Source organism: Amblyraja radiata, chromosome 13 (assembly GCF_010909765.2).
Source record: "Amblyraja radiata isolate CabotCenter1 chromosome 13, sAmbRad1.1.pri, whole genome shotgun sequence".
Classification (NCBI taxonomy): Eukaryota; Metazoa; Chordata; class Chondrichthyes; order Rajiformes; family Rajidae; genus Amblyraja; species Amblyraja radiata.
The window spans coordinates 8,172,810-8,195,473 of record NC_045968.1 but is presented as its reverse complement, the minus strand read 5'-3'; the positions used below and the strand labels follow the sequence as shown (position 1 = coordinate 8,195,473).

The 22,664-nt window shown below is 45.8% G+C and overlaps 1 protein-coding gene across 2 annotated transcripts in view; it reads left to right on the top strand.

Moving 5' to 3' along the window:
- The first annotated feature begins 4,710 nt into the window (after positions 1 to 4,710).
- LOC116979588 overlaps positions 4,711 to 22,664 on the top strand; it is an 81,629-nt gene continuing 63,675 nt past the window's right edge. The window contains exon 1 of one of the 2 annotated variants that reach the window (XM_033031170.1): positions 4,711 to 4,929. In XM_033031170.1, the coding sequence (XP_032887061.1) occupies positions 4,892 to 4,929 (38 nt within the window). In that variant the 5' untranslated portion in view covers positions 4,711 to 4,891. The remainder of the gene's footprint in view (positions 4,930 to 22,664) is intronic. The other variant, XM_033031169.1, reaches the window with a different exon arrangement.

Below are 22,664 nucleotides of genomic sequence, written 5' to 3'. Positions count from 1 at the left end.
ACGTACACGGATAGGACAGATTTAGATGGATATGGCCCAAACGCGTGTGAGTGGGACTAGTTTAGATGGGACATGTCGGTCGGTGTGGGCAAGTTGGGCTGAAGGGTCTGTTTCCCCACTGCATCATTCTATGACTAAAAAGTGAAAAGAAAAATGCATGTAGATAAGTAGAGCAGATTTGAAAGAGGAGTGAAATGTAAAGGCAGAGAGAGGTTTATGGGTGGAAAGGAACATAGGAAAGTTGGGGGGAGAGTGGGCTTGGGCAGATAGGTGAAGGGAAAATAGTCACAAAGTGCTGGAGTAACTCAGCATGTCAGGCAGCATCTGCGGAGAATATGAATAGGCGACATTTCACAGAATACTGGAGTAACTCAGCGAGTCAGGCAGCATCTGTGGAGAACATGGATAGGTGACATATCACAGAGTGCTGGAGTAACTCAGTGAGTCAGGCAGCATCTGTGGAGAACATGGATAGGTGATATGTCACAGAGTGCTGGAGTAACTCAGTGGGTCAGGCAGCATCTCTGGAGAAAAGGTATAGATTATAGTTTGGGTCAAGACCGTTCTTCAGTAATATTCATGATGTGACATGCATAGACATTCCTGAATGTTACCCAAATCATCGTGAGCTACTTTGTTACGGTGCTTGCCCTCTCCTATAACATATCTGCTACCTTGGGTGATGCAGGACAGGACACAAGCTTTGGGACACGGTGTGAAGCTGCTGCCGTCTGTCCCAGCCTAGTAAAATCCTGGATTGAGAGGATTTGGAGAGGATGTTTCCACTAGTAGGAGAGTCTAGGACCAGTGGCCACAGCCTCAGAATTAAAAGACATTCCTTTAGGAAGGAGATGAGCAGGAATTTCTTAAGTCAGAGGGTGGTGATCTGTGGAATTCATTGCCACAGACAGCTGTGGAGGTCAAGTCAATGGACATTTTTCAGGAGGAGATTGATAGATTCTTGATTGATAGGGGTGTCAGAGGGAATGGGGAGAAGGCAGGAGAATGGGTTTGAGAGGGAAAGATAAGAGTCATAGAGTGATACAGTGTGGAAACAGGCCCTTCGGCCCAGTATGTTCCGTCTGCACTAGTCCTACCTGCCCACGTTTGATCCATATTCCTCCGAACCTGTCCTATCCATGTACCTGTCTAACTGTTTCTTAAATGTTGCGATAGTCCCTGCCTCAACTACCTCCTCTGGCAGCTTGTTCCATACACCTACCACCCTTTGTGTGAAAAACATACCCCACAGATTCCTATTAAATCTTTTGCCCTTCACCTTAAACTTATGTCCTATGCTCCTCGATTCACTTACTCTGGGCAGAAGATTCAACCATATCTATTTAAATCATGATTTTATACACCTCTATTAGATCATCCCTCAGCCTCCTGTGCTCCATGAAACAGAGTCCCAGCCTACTCAACCTCTCCCTATAGCTCTGGCCCTCTAGTCCTGGCAACATCCTCATAAATCTCCACTGTACCCTTTCCAGTTTGATGATATCTTTCCTATAACATGGTGCCCAGAACTGAACACAATACTCTGAATGCGGCCTCACCAACTCCTTATGCAACTGCAACATGACCTCCCAACTTCTATACTCAGCCTTTGATAGGAACAATGTCAAACTGAAAAGAGTACAGAGATCCCCATCCTGGATCAGTCCAATCAGGATTGGGTCATCCGCAAACTTGAGAAGCTTGACAGAGGTGTCTGTGGAGGTGCAGTTATTGGGTGTGAAGTGGTGATTGGAGTGGGGTGGATGTAGAAGGGCCCAGTCTTTGCAGACTGAGGTCAGGCTGTGAGTGGGTGTGAAGTGTTGGTTGGGGTGGGAAAGGGTCCACTCTTTTCATACTGGAGTCTTGCCTTAAGTAGGTGTGAAGTGGTGAATGGGAAGGAGAGGGTGCAGGGTCCATTCTTTGCAGACTGGGGTCTGGCTGTGTTTGTTGGGGAAGGGGTACCAGGGTTACGTTTCTGATTTTCAAGCCTGCAGTAAAACTCATTCAGGTCGTTCGTCAGCTGACGATTGTCCAAAGAGCGGGGGGCTTTCCTCTTATAGCTGGTGATTTCTTGCATGCCCTTCCAAACTGAAGAAGTGTCATTAGCTGAGAATTTGCTCCTCAACTTCTCAGAGTACCTTTCCTTGGCAGCTCTGATTCCTCTTCTCAGCTCTTTATCGATTAGGCTATCTTTTAATTCTTTAACGATTAGGCTATCGGCTTGACGCATATTTGCCCCCAGCCGCCCCCTCCCTCCCCCCGATCTCGAAATTGAAATGTTACATCTGTATATAATGATCCCATTAAAATGTGTATTTATGTCACAAACTATGGAATTCATATTTTTCAGTATTGTTATCAAGGAAAAGAAATCAGTTCCAATTGTTTGATATTATTTGATATTGTTTAATATTATTCATATGGAGGAGAAAATATAATAGCTCTAAAACCTACCTTAATTTTGCAATCTCACTCAAGATAATCCCCCTTTCCCTCTCCCCTCCTCCATCTCTCTCTCCTCTCCATTCCCCCCTCTCTCTCCCCCTCCCCCCTCTCACATCCCCCCCTCTTTCTTGCGGGGGGGGGCGGCAAAGATGAAGGTGGCGTGGGCCCAGTGGGGTGGCGTGGACCAGGCGGAGGTGGCGTAGACCCAGCAGGGGTCAGCAGGGATGGCGTGGACCCAGCGGGGGTGGCCTGGGCCCAGCGGGGGTCAGCGATGGGTGGCATGGACCCAGCGGGGGTGGGGTGGACCCAGCGGGGTCAGCATGGGCCCAGCAGGGGTCAGCGAGGGTGGCGTGTACCCAGCAGAGGTCAGCAGGGGTGGCGTGGAACCAGCGGGGGTGGCCTGGACCCAGCGGGGGTCAGCGAGGGTGGCGTGGACCCAGCGGGGGTGGCATGGGGCCAGCAGGGGGTGGCGTGGGCCCAGCGGGGGTGGTGTGGGCCCAGCGGGGGTGGCATGAGCCCAGCAAGGGTCAGCGGGGGTGGTGTGGGGGGGAGTTTGCTTGGGCCCCAGCGGTGGGGGGAGGCGAGGGGAGCGGGCTCCGCCGCAGCGGCGACTGGTGTTGGGGTTACAGCCATTGGGTTCAGATTCAGCCACCCGGGGAAGGGAGAACAGAGAACTGGATATTTCAAAAGTGGAAACGTTGATTTAAAAAAAAAAAAATTCCGATTAAAATATTATTTTTTTGGTGACTTTTTTCTTAGGGGAAAAAAAGGGGGGTGCGGTCGCACCCAACGCACCCCCCCTTCGGACGGCCATGATATTGAATGGTGGTGCAGGCTCGAAGGGCCGAATGGCCTACTCCTGCACCTATTTTCTATGTTTCTTGAACACAGGACTACTCTCAACAACTATGAACTATACGGTACAGGAAGGAACTGTAGGTGCAGGGTTATACCCAAGATAGACACAAAATGCTGGAGTAACTCAGCAAGCCAGGCAGAACCTCCGGAGAGAAGGAATTGGTGACGTTTCGGGTGGAGACCCTTCTTGAGGCTGAATTCTCCCTAAATCCCATAAACAGAACTGACCTGGCTGAGCCAATGGCCCTGCCTGCTCCTGCCGCACTGAATTCAGTTCCACGTACCCCGACTCCATCCTATCCCCCCCGACCTATGTCCAAGACACCTCACATGCCCCTCGTCTCTTCAATTACTTCGGTTGTCCAGGCTGCCGCTCCCTCAACTTTACTAGTAGTTTTAAGAAGGGTCTCATCCCGAAATGTCATCCATGAATTCTATGGGCTGTTCTTAGTTGCACTAAGGGCTTTGTTTTGTTTTTGCTTGAGCATTAAGGTTATTAATTTATTGACATTTTAAAATATTTATTTCATCTTAACTGTGCATACTGCATTCAGTGAACAGTTGAAGATATTGCAAGTAACAATTTCATAATGAAGGAAGGAACTGCAGATAGACTCAAAATGTTGAAGTAACTCAGCGGGACAGGCAGCATCTCTGGATAGAAGGAATGGGTGATGTTTCGGGTGGAGACCCTTCTTCAGACCCAGTGAGTTACTCCAGCAATTTGTGTCTATCTTCTGTTTACACCAGCATCTGCAGTTCCTTGTAGGAATGAACTGCAGATGCTGGTTTAAACCGAAGATAAATACAAAATGCTGGAGTAACTCAACGGGACAGGCAGCATCTCATTGTTGTCTGAAGAAGGGTCTCGACCCGAAACGTCACCCATTCCTTCCCTCCAGAGATGCTGCCCGTCCCGCTGAGTTACTCCAGCTTTTTGTGCCTTTCTTCATTGTTCCCTTGTCAGTACATAATAACAAATAAACACACTTAACATTAGGAAATAATTTCAGTTCTCGAAGTTGTTATTTTGACAAGCGAGAGAGAGAGGAAGGGGGGGGGGGGGGGGGGGGGGGAGACTATCTTCGCGAGGAAAAACATCTGCGAAACTAATTCGGTCGGTTTCGAACTATTAATATGTGAGGCTGAAACACGACTAGTTTTGCACAGAATAAAACGTGTCTCTCTTTGAAGATAGAAAGGCAAAACATCATTTAACCAAGAGAATGTTTAATATATTTTCACCGAGAGTTTGGTAACTGCGGACAGGGAGCAGGATCCACACTGGAGCATAAATAGAACAAAATGCTGCAGGAATTCAAAGTTTTTGCACAAAGTTTCAGCTTCTGCGGTCTCTTGTGTCGCGGTCGAAAGTGTTCAGGTGGATACTTACCCCATCCCTGCCCCCCCCCTTCAGGCCAAGGGGACGGTTCTCGCCGCCTTTGTCACTTTGTTTATCCTACCCACGCCCCCCCCGCTTCCAAATGCTTTCAATGGAAGAGGGAGTTACGTTTCATTCCCGCCTTTGAATTTTAAAACCCAAAGAAGCAAAGGAGAGGGGGGCGTCTCAAGCGTCCAATGGATAGAAATGGTTGCAAACTTCTCCGTTGAAGAAATGCAAGCCAGGTCAGTGGAAAAATAGGCTTTCTGTACGCAAAAAAATAAGAAATAGCGCGGTGATTGTGCATGCGTTTGTTTGTTGGTGAGCGCTGATCACAACATGCGCTCAGTGGAATTGTGCATTGACTTACTACAGTTTGATTAATTACAGTAACAATATCAGTAAAGGGGGGCTGCAATGACTGTGTTAGGTGGGAATCGCGGCGTTTTGTTCTTTGTTTTATCCGTGTGGGTGACTTCCTGCAGTGAAGGAGCTGTTATTGTTTTGGCGATCGGAGGAGCGATGCGCGTTGTATCCTATCCTTCCTTGGCGCCATGTTTGCAGAACAAAGGGTTTTTATCACATCTGCAATATCAACGAGTGTAACGCACTCTCTATTTGAAGCAGTCGGTTTTTATATAGGCATGGTGTCGGTTTAATACATTTAACCTGAGAGAGAAAGCATGCCCGGCTATTTGCCTGCGAAATGTTTGTCGTGCTGGTGGATGCAAGTCCACCTGTGAGAAACTGCTTTGCAGATACTGTAGTGAACACTGGAGTTGGCAGAGAGCGGGGGATCCAGGTGCTGGAAGCTGCAGCGACCAACAAACAGAACACAGCGCTGGCTGGGGGACTCAGTGGGCCGGGCAGCGACTCCGTGTTTGAAATGGACAGATGTTGGTTGTTTCCACCCAGGAGGTTTCATCAGGTTCCCCGACCCGAGATGCCCTCAGTCCACCCCCAACCCCACCACAGTTGCCTCCCGAGCAGCTGAGACCCCCCCCCCCCCCCCCAGCGATTTGTTTCTCGGGGATTCGAGACCAGTGCTGGAGGAACTCGGTGGGTCGGGCAGCTTCTGTGGAGGGAGATGCCGAGACGCCTCACTTGTGATCAAACAAGGACGCGTGTTTGCATTATATTCTGAAGAGAGAAAGACAGTAATCAGGTTATTTACAATCTCCAGATAAGATCGGAACTACAGAGACGTGGGGGCTCTGGTTTTGTCTTTAACCACAATTATATTTGGTTTGTTTTCATGTGTATGTATATGTATATCGTGTGTGTGTGTGTGTGTGTGTGTGTGTGTGTGTGGGTAGACACAAAATGTTGGAGTAACTCAGCGGGACAGGCAGCATCTCTGGAGAGAAGGAATGAGTATTTATAAATGAACATAGTTCTCCCACTAGTTTCATTGTCATGATTAATTTTACCGATTGTATACCTCTTGTCACCTTCCCCTCTGCTAATAATGTACCATTCTACATTTCCTCATCTTATTTTATCTGTCGTTTTCACACCTTACCCTTTCATATCTCTAGACTTCCTCTCCCCTGACTCTCAGTCTGAAGAAGGGTCACCCATTCATTCCTTCTCTCCAGAGATTCTGCCTGTTCAGCTAAGTTATTCCAGCTCTTTGTGTCTACCCTACATGTGCATGTATGTGTTCCTTGCAAAGTCCCTGTCTTCTGAAGTTGTTTGTGCTCAATACGCTGATCAATAACCTGGGAGATGTTTTTTATTGGTTGAGGGGCTGTGGCGCTTGTGGAGGAGGTCGATGATCCGGGCAGATGGACACGGGCCAGTAGATCACTATAGAAAAGTATCAAATGTCCAGACAGGTTTAAACCCGACCTGGGAGAAAAGGAAGCATTTGTCGTCATTCCATTAACTGCCAATGCAATGGAGAGATGGGAATCTAACAAATTTCTAATTGCTTCTTTATCATCCTCCGAGCCAGCAAAGAGCAAAAGCACAGCCAGAGACAAATGCCTGTTGACATGTAAGTCTAGTTGCAGATAGACAGTTGTATTCATTGGAGAACTATCGCACAGTATCAAAAGCAAAGATACTAGAGGAGCTATATAATCTTTGATCAAAAGTAAATCGGCCGAGGTGCTGTGGCGTTTATTACATGTGCTTGTGATTTAGGCGCTAGCACCGCCCGGAGTAGCGAGTTCTTCATTTCCCAATCTTTGTTGGGGATAATTCTGAATTTCAGTTCCTGAATTTGTACGGTAAGGTTACAGTAATGAAAACCAAAGATGTCTTCTGCAAAAAGGGGGAGGTATTAATGACTAAATCTCCCATTTCATCAGCCAATTGAGCTCATGACAAAAATATCAAAGTGCCTTCAGCATCACTGAACAGTGTAGGAAGGAACTGCAGATGCTGCTTTAAACCAAAGATAGACACAAAAAACTGGAGTAACTCAGCGGGTCTATAGGATCTTTGGGTCAGACAGCATCCCCGGGGAAAAGGAATAGGTGACGTTTCGGGTGGAGGCCAATCTTCAGACCGAACAGGCCGCTAAAAGATTGGCAAGACATTAGAACAATCGATTAAATACCAGGACAGAACACACTGCTGGAGTAACTCAGCAGGTGGGGCAGCATCTTGGGAGGACATGGATGGGTGATATTTCAGGTCAAAACCATTCTTCAGTGTCATGTAAATTGGAGGAACAGCATCTCAAATTTCGCTTGGGCAGCTTACTCCCCAGGGCTATGATTTTTGATTCCTCTAACTTCAAGTAACCCCTGCATTCCCTCGCCCTCCATCCCTCCCCACACCCAAGTCACATCAGCTTTTTATTCTCAAAAATGCTGGAGAAACTCAGCGGGTGCAGCAGCATCTATGGAGCGAAGGAAATAGGTAACGTTTCGGGCCGAAACCCTTCTTCAGACTCGCATTCTGAAGAAGGGTTTCGGCCCGAAACGTTACCTATTTCCTTCGCTCCATAGATGCTGCTGCACCTGCTGAGTTTCTCCAGCATTTTTGTGTACCTTTGATTTTCCAGCATCTGCAGTTCCTTCTTGAAAGCTTTTTATTCTCACCTGCTACAGCTAACAATCACCTGTTTCCTTTATCATTGTTAGTTTTCTGCATATCTTTCATTCATTTGTTCTATATCTCCACATCATTGTCTATATCTCTCGTTTTCCTTTCCTGTGAATTTCAGTCTGAAAAAGTGCCTCGCCCCAAAACCTCGTCACCCATTCCTTCTCTCCAGAAATGCTACCTGTCCCACTGAGTTACTCCAGCACTTTGTGTCTATCTTTGGTTTAAACCAGCGTCTGCAGTTCCTTCCTACACACTTCAGACTCCAGAGTTCTCCAGAGATGTTGCTTGACCTGCCGAGTTACTCCAGCACTTTGTGTTTAGTTTAGAGATACAGCATGGAAAGGAACTGCAAATGCTGGTTTATACTGATGATAGACCCAAAATAGTGGAGTCACTCAGCAGGTCAGGCAGCATCTGGAGAAACGTAATAGGTGGCATTTCTTCAGACTGAAGAAGGATTCTGACCCAAACGTAACCTATTCCTTTTGTCCAGAGATGTTGCCTGACCGGTGAATTGCTCCAAAATTTTGTGTCTATCTTCAACATGGAAACGAGCCCTCCGGCCCACCGAGTCCATGCACGATTGCTCACCCGATCACACTCGTTCTATGTTATTTCACTTCCACATCCACTCACCACACACTGGGGACAATTTACAGAGGCCTGTTAATCTACCTACTCGCAGGTATTTGGGATGTGGGAGGAAACCGGAGCTGGCTGAGGAAAGCCACGTGGTCACAGGGAGAACGCGCAAACGCCACGCAGACAGCGCCCGAGGTCAGGGTTGAAGCCGGGTCTCTGACGCTGTGATGCAGCAGCTCCACCAGCTGCACCACTGTGTTCTACGCAAGATTCCATCTGCAGTTTCTTGTGTCTCTCTCTTAACTACCAGGATGTTGTCTCCTCCACTTCTCTGTTGCCTGCTGCACTTGTGTGTGATCCACAGGTTCCGAATCGATGAATACTTTATTGTTGCATGTGACAAGGCACAGTGAGAGTCTTTGCTTGTATACCCAAGGTGTGCTTACAAAGTTAGCATTGTAAGCTAAACTCTGCATAGACAGGGAGGTTGGGCTGGTGTGGGTGGGCTGATTGTTTGAATGTATTGCCTTGGAATCCAATTAGGCATGAACTAATCAAGAGTAAGGAGTGTTTTATGGTTCAAGACACTCTCCGTCATCTCCGCGCATTCCATTCTCTATGCCCTCACCCCCTCATCTTCACCATGGACGTCCAGTCACTCTACACCTCCATCCCCCACCAGGATGGTCTCAAAGCCTCTTCCTCGACCAGAGAAGCAACCTATACCCGGCCACTGATACTCTCCTCCGCCTAGCGGAGTTGGTCCTTACCCTCAATAACTTCTCGTTTGACTCCTCCCATTTCCTCCAAATACAAGGCGTAGCTATGGGCACACGCATGGGCCCCAGCTACGCCTGCCTCTTTGTCGGGTATGTCGAACAATCCTTGTTCGATACGTACCAGGGCCCCATCCCCGACCTTTACCTCCGCAAAAAAAAAAGGGAACGAGGGTTTCGGCCCGAAACGTTGCCTATCTCCTTCGCTCCCATAGATGCTGCTGCACCCGCTGAGTTTCTCCAGCATTTTTGTGTACCTTGTGTTTTATTGTCATATGTCCCAAAACGGAACAATAAAATTCTTACTTGCAGCAGAACAACAGATATGTAATCACGATACTCTGTAAAACCCAAAAATAATGACAAAAAAAAGATCAGTGTATATATTTAAAAAAAACAGGCAAATTATCAGACAATAGTAGTGCTAGTTGTGAACACATTGCTGGTGCAAAAATATCCACTGGGCCTCTTTGGCAAGAGAGTTGCCAATTGACACAGTGTGACGGTCTTTAACAGCGGAATTGATTGTAGACTTTAGGAGAGCTCCCCCTCCCCTCACCCCACTCACCATCAACAACACCACAGTCACATCTGTGGAGTCTTTTAAGTTCCTGGGAACCAGTACCTCCAAGGACCTTAATTGGGGGGCTACCATCGACTCCACAGTCAAAAAGGCACAACAGAGGATGTACTTCCTACGGCAGCTGAGGAAGCCACTATCTGCCACAGGCAATGATGGTCCAATTCTACATGGCCATCGTAGAGTCTGTTCTCACCTTCTCCATCATGGCCTGGTTTGGCTCAGCCACCAAGCACGACATCTGGAGGCTGCAGCGAATCGTCCGATCAGCAGAGAAGGTTATTGGCTGCAACCTTCCCTCCATTGATGAACTGTACACTGCAAGGGTCAGGAAGCGAGCGGGCAAGATCATCTCTGACCCCTCTCACCCTGGCCACAAACTCTTTGAATCACTCCCCTCTGGAAGGCGACTCCGGATTGTCAAAGCTGCCACAGCCAGACATAAAAGCTGTTTTTATCCACGAGTAGTTGCTCTACTCAACAGCCAAAAATCTGTAGCCTCCCTTTGATCTGGTATTTTGTTGGTTCACATGCTTGATTAATGGTGTTTTATCATTAATGTTTTATTATTAATATTTAGTGTTTTCTGAGTCATTCGTAACTGTCACTGTATGTCATGTTGTTACTTGTGGGCGGAGCACCAAGGCAAATTCCTTGTATGTGAATACTTGGCCAATAAACTTACTTACTTACTTACTTACTTACTTAATTAACATGAGATATAACAGATGGAACTCCTGAGTAATATTGTAGACTTTGGGAAGATTTAATTGAGACCTTCCATATAATGAAAGGGTTAGACTTGGCCTCCATAGATAAGTTGACTGTTATAGGTTGATACAAGGGACTTGGGAGTGCTGGTGCAGGATTCCCAAAAAGTTAATTTGCAAGTCAAATAGGTAGTAAGGAAGGCAAACGCAATGCTGCCATTTATTTCAAGAGGACGAGAATCCAGAAACAGGGATATAATGCTGAGGCTCTATAAGGCGCTGGTCAGGCCACATTTGGAGTATTGTGAGCAATGTTGGGCAGCATATCTGAGGAAGGATGTGCTAGCACTGGAGAGGGTCCAGAGGAGGTTTACAAGAATGATCCCAGTAATGAGCGTTTAACGGCACTTGGCCTCGACTCGCTGGAGTTTAGAAGGATGAGGGGCGACCTCATTGAAACTTACCGAATAGTGAAAGGTCTGGATGTGGAGAAGATGTTTCCACTCGTGGGAGAGTGTAGGACCAGAGGCTAGCTTCAGAATTAAAAGAAGTTCCTTTAGGAAGGAGATGAGGAGGAATTTCTTTAGTCAGAGGATGGTGGATCTGTGGAATACTTTGCCCCAAAAGGCTGTGGAGGCTGTCAATGGATGTTTTTAAGGCAGAGATAGATAGATTCTTGATTTGTAAGTGTTAGGAGGTGAATGCAAGAGATTAGGGTTAGGAATGAGAGATCAGCCATGATTGAATGGCGGAGTAGACTTGATAGGCCGAATGGCCTAATTCTACTCCTATTACTTATGACCTTACGATATGAAAATAAATTATACCACCAAAGAAATGGAATAGACATCAGTAAGTTGTGTACTTTTTGCAGAATTGCCAACTCAAATTCAGCATCCAGATTTGGTGTAACTATTGGAATGGGATCACAAGAACTGCAGATGTTGGTTTACAAACATGGACACAAAGTGATGGAGTAACTCAGCGAATCAGGCTGCATCTCTGGAAGACATTGATTTGTGAAGTTTCGGGTTGAGATCCTTCAGACTAAGAAGAGTCTCAACCAAAAATGTCACTTATCCATGTCTTCTGGAGATGCTGACGAACACGCTGTTACTTCAGCACTTTGCATGTGTATTAGAATGGGATGCCTTCTTAACTTAGGCTGAAGTTGCCCATGTAAAAGTTGAGTAACAGATTGATGTAAAGAATGGTCCCGACCCAAGACATCACCTAAAAGCCCTGTCCCACGGTACAAGTTCATTCCAAGAGCTCTCCCGAGTTTGCCCTGATTCGAACTCGGAGATTTACGGTAATGGCCGCTCGTCGGTACTCGGGGCTCGCGTGGCCATTTTTCAACATGTTGAAAAATCTTCACCAGTCTTCCCGTGTTTACCTGTCGATAGCGATTCTTCCCGATTACCTGGCGTTCGCGTTACGAGCTGGTAAGAGACGTCCCCGAGCTCCGACGTACCCGCTACGATCATTCTCCGTGCTTACCACGAGTTTGATTTTTTTTAAACTCGGGAGAGCTCTTGGAATGAACTCGTGAAGTGGGACAGGGCTATAACACTGTTCCCTAGAGAAGCTGCCTGATCCGCTGAGTTACTCCATCACTTTGTGTCATTTTCTTGTAAACCAGCATCTGTAGTTCCTTGTGATCCCACTCTAATATTCACCACACACTTTTTTGGTTATCAGTGAATAATTTTCCAGTTCCTTCCTTTCTGTAGTTTTGCACATCCCATGAGATTGTGCGTCTTGGCTGCAGAACGTGAATGTGGGAGTGGATGGCAGTCACTTTGTGCAGAAGCTGCACAATGAATGCATGAGAAGTGCACTGCAGACCAGATGCTCTTTCCCTGATTGTCCTTGACATATGTTCTTAATATAAGACGGTACCAAGCATCAAAAACAATTCTTTAAAGGCATTCAATCAAAACTGCGTCAACACTTCAATAAATTCTTTATTGAGGGTTGCTTCTTGCTTATTGCATATTTTCTCACAAAAGTGCACAATCTTTTTAAAGCAGAGAAAATTTCAGGCTGGCTACTGCTTGGTTGGTATGGCCAGAGCAACCATCTACCTCATTGGAGACCCTTAGATTATGTTTAATCGGGCTTTACTGGACTTTATCTTGCACTAAACGTTATTCCCTTCATCCTGTATCAGTACACCAGGGGTTCCCAACCTTTTTTGTCCCGTTTAACCCTGGAAACTTTAGTAGCACGTTATCTCACTTAGTTATGATATGAACAACTAATAGAAACATAGAAACATAGAAAATAGGTGCAGGAGTAGGCCATTCGGCCCTTCGAGCCTGCACCGCCATTCAATATGATCATGGCTGATCGTCCAACTCAGTATCCTGTACCTGCCTTCTCTCCATACTCCCTGATCCCTTTAGCCACAAGGTCCACATTTAACTCCCTCTTAAATATAGCCAATGAACTGGCCTCAACTACATTCTGTGGCAGAGAATTCCAGCGATTCACCACTCTCTGTGTAAAAAATGTTTTTCTCATCTCAGTCCTGAAAGATTTCCTCTTTATCCTTAAATTGTGACCCCTTGTTCTGGACTTCCCCAACATTGGGAACAATCTTCCTGCATCTAGCCCGTCCAACCCCTTAAGAATTTTGTAGGTTTCAGTAAGATCCCCCCTCAATCTTCTAAATTCTAGCGAGTACAAGCCGAGTCTATCCAGTCTTTCCTCATATGAAAGTCCTGACATCCCAGGAATCAGTCTGGTGAACCTTCTCTGTACTCCCTCTATGGCAAGAATGTCCTTCGTCAGATTAGGAGACCAAAACTGTACGCAATACTCCAGGTGTGGTCTCACCAAGACCCTGTACAACTGCAGTAGAACTGCCCTGCTCCTATACTCAAATCCTTATGCTATGAATAATACCGGTATACCAGAACCAAACACAGTCAGTCAATGAGAAAAAATATGTACAAATCCAGAATCAACAAATCTACCCCCTGGGGGTGAATTTACCCAAGGTTGGGAACCGTTGCACACTGTGGACGGCTCTATTGCAACTATATATAGTCTTTCCGCTGATTGGACAGCACGCAACAAAAAAGCTTTTCACAGTGCCTTGGTTCACGTGACAATAAACTAAACTGAACTAAACTAAAATGGAAGATAGACACAAGAAGATGGAGTAACTCAGTGGGCCAGACAGCATCTGTGGATGCAACTCAGCATGGTATGGCAACTGCTTCGGCCTTGACTGCGTGAACTTGCAGAGAGTGATGAACACAGCCCAGTCCATCACAGGCTCGTTGCTTCCTTCAAACCAGTTCATCTTCACCATATACGTTGCAGCAGGAGGGCTGGAAGAATCGTCAAGGATTCCTGCCACCGTGTTATTCCCTTTTCAGGAAGAAGTTACAAGAGTTTGAAAGCCTGGATGTCCAGACATAAGAACAGCTTCTACCCCATGGCTATCAGACTCTTGAACCTCTTTCACACTCCCTTCACTGTTGTGTATCGCCTACTCTTACTTTAATTCTATCATATTCTGAAGCTTCGGCGGCAGCTGCGCTGGGGCCTCGACCGCAGTGGAGCCTCGTGGCGGCGGCGAAGCCTCGTGGGTCGAACCGCGGTCGTGCACCGCCATGTGGGGGGGAAGGGGAATAACAATGGAGGGCCCGGCGTTGGGGGGGGGGGGGGGGGGGGGAGGGGGGCGTGGGGGGGTGGGAAGGACAATGGGGAGTGAGGGGGGAGAACAATGGACAATGGGGACCTGGCGTGGGGGAGGGGGTAGAAGCAAGGAGGAGCCGGCGTGCTTTGAAACTTGGTGGGCGCTACTTGCATACATCGGGTAGAATTTCACTGTGCCTGGTCTCATGTGACAATAAAGTATTCCATTCTATTACGTTATTCTGATGTTGTACGTTCGTTTTTTATGTACTACTTCAGTTTGAACTCCAACCTTTGCATCATTCTTTTGTTTTTGCATTCGCCATTGCATTTATCGTGTACTTGTCATATTTATTGTTCAGTCGAGCTTCGTGCGAACGAGGAATTTCATTGTGCCCTGGTGTATATGCAATTAATTAAATTAATCTGCATCTGAATCTATTTGTCACGTCTTCAATTATGTAGGTCCCTCAGCTCAAGAATTCCACATCTCAATGTCACATCTTTTAATGCGCTACATTTAACTTGGCTCCTTAACCTATCGTTAAATCATACATTCAGCACCTCCTTGGAATTGGTCATTACTCTTGTCTAATATACTCAAGTGAAACTCCTTGGGACACATGCCTATTGTAAAGGTGTTGGAGGAACTACAGATGCTGGTTTAAACTGAAGATAGACACAAAAAACCTGGAGTATCTCAGTGGGTCAGACAGCATCTCTCGAGAAAAGGAAAAGGTGACATTTCAGGTCGAGACTCTTTTTCAGTCTGAAATGTCACATATTCCTTTTCTCCAGAGATGTCGTCTGACCCATTGAGTTTCTCCAGCTTTTTGTGTCTATCCCATGTTAAGGTTGGTTTTTCTACATTATTTCTTTAGACAATGGATTCAGATTCAGACTCGTATCCATGGCAGACACATTTGTTGAAAGTGGTTCACTGCATTTGAGTGGGCTGTTTGTTCCTGTGTGAATTCTTGGCTATACCAGATTAAGTTTCTTCCTCAGCTAGTGAGAAAGATTTACAGTGCCAAAGTAATTTGGCATTGGATCCAGCTTTTAGCTGTTCACACAATGAAACATTATATTAATAGCCTGCTGGAGGAAAAAAACTGCAGCAACAACATGCCAGTTTTCTACAAGCTATCATTTTACACATTGTGACGTAGACTATTGTTTCCAAATCATAGATCAAATCATTCTTAGCTGGATGTTTTTGAGATGTGTTTGATGAAAAACAATATGTCCATTGCATTTACACAAGGTTCACCGTGGCTTTGAAATTCAACCTGAGATTAAGCTGTTCATGTCGCTTGAAACAAGAATGAGACCATCATAGAAACATAGAAAATAGGTGCAGGAGTAGGCCATTCGGCCCTTCGGGCCTGCACTGCCATTCAATATGATCATGGCTGATCATCCAACTCAGTATCCTGTACCTGCCTTCTCTCCATACCCCCTGATCCCTTTAGCCACAAGGGCCACATCTAACTCCCTCTTAAATATAGCCAATGAACTGGCCTCAACTACCTTCTGTGGCAGAGAATTCCACAGATTCACCACTCTCTGTGTGAAAAATGTTTTCTCATCTCGGTCCTAAAAGATTTCCCCCTTATCCTTAAACTGTGACCCCTTGTTCTGGACTTCCCCAACATCAGGAACAATCTTCCTGCATCTAGCCTGTCCAACCCCTTAAGAATTTTGTAAGTTTCTATAAGATCTCCCCTCAATCTTCTAAATTCTAGCGAGTACAAGCCGAGTCTATCCAGTCTTTCTTCATATAAGTCCTGACATCCCAGGAATCAGTCTGGTGAACCTTCTCTGTACTCCCTCTACGGCAAGAATGTCTTTCCTCAGATTAGGAGACCAAAACTGGCCTGGACATTTGTGGACGGATGACATTTTGAATTGGTGCCCTTCTTCAGTCTGACCCAGAACTACGTCTGTCCATTTCCCTTCAAAGATGCTGCCTGACCTGCTGAGTTCCACCAGCTGTTTGTTTTTTGCTCAAAATTCCAGCATTGTGGAAGCTCAATGAGAATCCCTCTCCCTTCAACCATGGCCAGGTGAAATGTGTGTAAATGCTTTAATCAAATAGGATGCAATGGTCCTCATTGGCAACCTCCTACGCAGCACGGTTAAGAATAGACGTTCTTGCATATTTAAGGGTGGCACGGTGGTGCAGCAGTAGAGCTACTGCCTTACAGCTAGAGAGACCAGTGTTTGATCCTGACTTGTCTGTACGGAGTTTATACGTTCTCCCTGTGACCGCGTGGGTTTCCTCCGGGTGTTCCGGTTTCCTCCCACACTCCAAAGATGTACAGGTTTGTAGGTTAATTGGCTTCTATAAAATTGTCCCTAGTGTGTAGGATAGTGCTAGTGTACAGGGCGATGGCTAGTCGGTATGGACTCGGACCAACGGGCCTGTTTCCGCACTGTGTCTCTAAAGTCTAAAAGGAAGCACAGATAACATCTGTGTGCTACTTGATATTTTACTGTGTATTATTGTACAGTATAGTACAGTATCAAGAGGTATTAGTTGAACTGAAGTCAGCTGGCATCATTCTAGTGCCTTGTTCTTATCTAATGTAATAAAGATCATTCTGAGTCATCAGAACTCAGTCATCACAGCCTCAGTTTATGGCTACAGTAGTTCCTCGGGGAACTTCCCACCACCAAGATGTTTTGAGTTGGTTTATTGTCATGTGGTACAGCTTTTGTTGCGTGCTAACCAGTCAGCAGAAAGACAATACATGATTATTACAATCTAGCCATCCACAGTGTACAGAGATATGATAATGGGAATAACGGTTAGTGCAAAATAAAGTCCAGTAAAGTCCGAAGCTGTTTCTCAATGAGCTTCCCCTCCATTTAAGATCACGAGTGAGGGCATTTGTCCAGTATTAACATAGAAACAGAGAAAATAGGTGCAGGAGGAGACCATTCGGCCCTTCGAGCCAGCACCGCCATTCATTGTGATCATGGCTGATCGTCCCCTATCAATAACCCATGCCTGCCTTCTCCCCATATCCCTTGACTCCACTTGCCCCTAGAGCTCTATCTAACTCTCTCTTAAATCCATCTAGTGACTTGGCCTCCACTGCCCTCTGTGGCAGGGAATTCCATAAATTCACAGCTCTCTGGGTGGAAAAGTTTTTTTCTCACCTCAGTCTTAAATGACCTCCCCTAATTCTATATTCTTCAACTACATTCACAATTCTTCCGATATACACAAAATGCTGGAGTAATTCAGAGGGACAGGCAGCATCTCTGGAGAGAAGGAATGGGTGACGTTTCGGATCAAGACCCTTCTTAAGACTGCAACAACCAGGTTCAGGAATAGGTACTTCCCCACAGCCATCAGGCTATTAAACCTGGCTCGGACAAAACTCTGATTATTGGTGGCCCATTATCTTCTATTTGCACTTTATCAGTTTATTTATTTATGTGTGTATATATTTATATTATGGTATATGGACACACTGATCTGTTTTGTAGTAAATGCCTACTATGATCTTTGTGCTAAGCAAAGCAAGAATTTCATTGTCCTATCAGGGACACATGACAACAACCTCACTTGAACTTGAACTCTTCAGACACCTCCTCTCCTCTGATAAAGAAGCAGTTTGTGCCAGCCACAGCGAGACCTAAATGGCGTACACCTCGGGTGGCGTTCCTGCTGCAAATCTTTAAAGAGGATTATGATGGAACATTGCACAGTTGAAATATACTTTAATCTGATTTGGCTTTACATTATGTCTGTATATATGATAGGATTTTATTTTGCTATGTTGCCAGCTGTTTGACACATTCGGTGTTCACTCCATTGAAACACCAGAGGGCTGAGTTTACAAATGGACACTCCCCAGTGGGGAGGCTAATCTGTCACCGTGCTCATCAGGAAATCTGGTCACCCTTGTCCATAATTTTGGATCTGTTCACACTTGCAAAATCATCCCTTTATTTTTCTTTTTAACGTAACCGTTAACATTTTCAGCATCGTTGACGAAGGACATACGTTACTGATGTTTTTCCCCGACTGTGTATAGTACAAATAGTCTGTCATCATTCTGCTGACAAAAATGCTTATCTAACTCCCCAACTGTTTAAAAAACTACTTGAGGTCATTCTGCTCCCCAACTAAACAAGAGCATGTCTCATGCACCCTTATCAACATTGTTTCTGCAATTGCAATTTTATATTTAAAATCATTGTTCCACTTTCTATAGACTATCCCATCTGACAGACCTCTGGGCCCATGCCAATCCTCCAACTGCAGATTTCTGCAGATACCAACTCCTTATCCCATGATACATGGTTGTGCATGTAGCTATCAAAGCTCCAAACTACACATTTCTAAACTTTCCTCATTTTAGGTTTTATATTTCAAACTGTTCATGTCAAAGAAAATCAACAAAATATTTTCACCTCCAAATCAAAACTGCTGCTCAACATAATATTTTGCAAAAGGTAGACACAAAATGCTGAAGTAACTCAGCAGGTCAGGGAGCATCTCGCCAGAATGACTGGAATTTATTATCTGGGAGCATCTCTGGAGAAAAAGGATGGGTGACTTTTCGTGTTGGGACCCTTTTTCGCCCCGAAATGTCACCCATCCTTTTTCTCCAGATATGCTGCCTGACTCGCTGTGTTACATAGAAACATAGAAAACAGGTGCAGGAGTAGGCCATTCGGCCCTTCGAGCCTGCACCACCATTCAATATGATCATGGCTGACCATCCAACTCAGTATCCTGTACCTGCCTTCTCTCCATACCCCCTGATACCTTTAGCCACAAGGGCCACATCTAACTCCCTCTTAAATATAGCCAATGAACTGGCCTCAACTACCTTCTGTGGCAGAGAATTCCACAGATTCACTACTCTCTGTGTGAAAAATGTTTTTCTCATCTCGGTCCTAAAAGATTTCCCCCTTATCCTTAAACTGTGACCCCTTGTTCTGGACTTCCCCAACATCGGGAACAATCTTCCTGCATCTAGCCTGTCCAACCCCTTAAGAATTTTGTAAGTTACAAAGTTTTGTAACATCTCCAGCATGTTGGGTCTATCTTCAGTATAAAACAGCATCTGCAGTTCCTTTCTACACGTAGCATTATACAAGTCCATTTATCTAAATTGCGACAAAAAATTAGGGTAGTGGCATTATTGGAAGAAAAACCACTTCCAGCTTAGCACCTGGGTGTTGTTGGTGTTGCTGGTATTTATTGGCTCTTCATACTCCCTCCGAACTGGAGCCAGTCAAGTGTCAACTACAACGGCAGGTCTGGAGTCAACAGAGGCCAGACCAGAATAAGATGGAGATTTCCTTTCCTGTTACAGATTAGTGAACCAGATGGGTTTTATTAAACTCTTATTCTCATTTTGACCTTTCTGTGCTGGGTCTTCTCCATTGCCAGAATGAAGCCACACACAAACTGGAGGAACAGCACCTCTTATTCCATTGAGTAGCTTATAACCCAATGGTATGAATACTGAATTCTCCAAATTTAGGTAGTACCCTTCCCCCCTTTTTTACCTCCCGTCTCTTCCCTGTGCCCCACCCAAGTGTGCACACAATTCTCCCACTCTCCATTCTCCAGACCCCACTTTCCCTAACATCACCTCCTTCCCACACCCCCGTTAACTTCTACCTACTTCCTTTCCTCTGGCTTCACATTTCATTTCTCCTCTCTCCATATCTTACAACCTTTTGGCTCCTTTTCATGTCTAGCCTTTGTCCACCCATCTGCCAATTAAGCCATACTCCCCTGTATCCAGCGATCGTTTGTCATGAGTTGTCCCACCTCACCATTTTCCAGCTTTCTCTCCCACACCACTATCAATCTGAAGAAGGATCTCGACCTTAAACGTCACCTATCCATATTCTCCGAAGATGCTACCTGACCTGTTGAGTTAAGCATCCTTGTTTCCCTGCTTTAAAAAAAAAAAAATAATGTTCAATAATTCCATGATTGCTGGTACTGAAAAGAGATTTTATTAAAAAATGAATTCCAAATTTATTAAATTAGTTGAATTAAAAAATTCCAGTCACTCTGGTGAGATTCAAACTCTCATCTCAGGATCAGTAGTCTAGAGTTCCTGGCTACTAGTGATTAGTACATTCCAAAAGTACACAAAGTGCTGGAGTAACTTAGTGGGTCGGGCAGCATCTCTAGAGAACGTGGATAGGTGATGTTTTGGGTTGGGACCCTTGTTCAGATTAAGTATTTACATCAATTTCTCTCGCCTTTTATACAGTAAACTTTGACAAGTTAGGAAGGCATCCCCTTTAATGAAGATGCAAAGTGCTAGAGTAAATCAGACGGTCAGGCAGCATCTCCAGAGAATGTCGATAGGTGAATGTGGATTGGGGTTGGGACTCTTCTTCAAACCCTATAATGTCACCTAACCTTGTTCTCCAGCGATGCTTCCTGACCTGCTGAGTTACTCCAGCACTTCGTGTCAATATTTTGCTGGAGTTACTCGGAGGGGGCGCTGCTCTGGCAGCAGCCATGTCATGCAGCTCGACAGTTTTTCAACTTTCTTTTATTTTTTTTGTATGTTTTAAAGTCTGTATTTAATGTTTCTTTGTGTGTTTTGTGTGGGGGGTGGTGTGGGGGGTAAGGAGGAACCGCTTCGGTCGCCTCCTCCACGGAGAGGCGAGTTTTTCCAGGTCGCCTCCCCCGTGGCCTAACATCAAGGATCGACGCGGCCTTTCCCGGAGACGCGTCCGGGGCTTCAGCGGCGGGCGCAGCGTGGACTCTCGGCGTGGAGCGGGTGAGCCCTCGCTGGGGCTCGCTGGAGGGGAGCGCTCCGTTTCGCTGGCCCGGGGCAGCCGGCAGCCTGAAGTCGCAGCCTGAAGCCGCGGTCTGCAGAGCTCCAGCTGGTGCGGCGTCTCTCACGTTGGGGACCCGTGGGAAGAAGAAGCCATCACTGCCGGCCCGCGGCCGACTTCTACCGTGGGTCCGGCATGGACTTACCATCACCCCTGGAGGGGAGCTTCGACCACCGGCCCTGCAGTCTACGGTGCTTCTGGCTGCGGTGGGGACTTAAATCTTGACCGCCGGTCTGCGGCCTACAACAACTTAAAGCCGCGGTCTCCGGTGAGGAAGAGCCGATCCTGGACTGACTGGACTCTGGTCCTGACCACGGGGGGGAAATGGAGGAGGACTGGCCAAATGTTGTGCCTTCCACCACAGTGATGAATGCTGTGGTGGATGTTTGTGTTACAGTTTTATTGTGGTTGTGTGTTCTTTATTATTGTATCGCTGCAGACAACCCAAATTTCTACCAGCCTGGCTGTGTGGCAATAAATTATATCTAATCTAATCTAACTTTGTGTCCTCTTGTGCAAACCAGTATCTGCAGTTCCTTGTTTCTACTTTACAAAAAACATGTACTCTTGTGTTGCCACAAACAGTGGGACATAAATACACCCGGAGATTGTTATGGCAACAAACAGCTGTGACACGGCGAGGAATATTTATTATGCAAATATCATACAAATATTTACATTCAAGTACACGAGTGCAATACCACATCTGCCAACAACTCCAGTCCCACCCCAATCAATCACACGCCATCACCGACACCACCCAATAACAATAGAATGCAAATGAAGAGTCAACAGACTAAAACCAGTTAGACCATTAGACCAGTCTGAAGAAGGGTTTCGGCCCGAAACGTCGCCTATTTCCTTCGCTCCATAGATGCTGCTGCACCCGCTGAGTTCCTCCAGCAATTTTGTGTACCTTAGACCATTTCAAGGTTCATTTCTTCCATTATTCTTGGGCCTTGGACCTTAGTACCCGCTCAATACTTTCTCTTACCACAAAGCAAGGAAGGGGTTTCATTTTCTCTTTGGTCATTTACAACATTTCTGGTCTTTAGTTTTGGTCTCCTTTAGTTTTTTTTTAGTTTGGTTTAGCGAAACAGGCCCTTCGGCTCACCGAAGTTGGACACAAAATGCTGGAGTAACTCAGTGGGACAGGCAGCATCTCTGGATCGAAGGAATGGGTAACGTTTCAGGTCGATACCCTTCTGTCCATGCCATCCCCGCACATTAACACTATCCTACCTATCCTAGGGACAATTTCAAAAACTTTTATACCAAGCCAATTAACCCACAAACCAGTAAGTCTTTGGAGTGTGGGAGGAAACCGCAGCTTCCTGGAGAAAACCCACGCCGGTCACGCGGAGAACATACAAACTCCGTACAGACAGCACCCGTGGTCAGGATCGAACCTGTGTCTCTGGGGCTGTAGGGCAGCAACTCTACCGCTGTGCTACCGTGTATATTGTCTCCTTTTGATATCCAATTTTTCACATTGCTGCCTTTCCTGCTTTTCCATTGTGTTGTTTGTTTTGGCGAGGTCTTTAGCTATTATTGTCTTTACACTGCCCAGAGAGATCCAGACTTTACCAGTTTTTACAATCAGCAAATGTTCGAACCCCTTCAAACTATATTATCTTTTTCTGTGATTCAACTTTCTCACATTCCCATCTCTCTCTTCCCTTTTTTTTCTACATTCCCCTGAACAGCTTCCTCTTATTTTTGACAAAAGGTTATTTCTGTATTGTTCCCTTTACCAGTGTTAACAGGTGTTTTGGGCAGCACAGTGC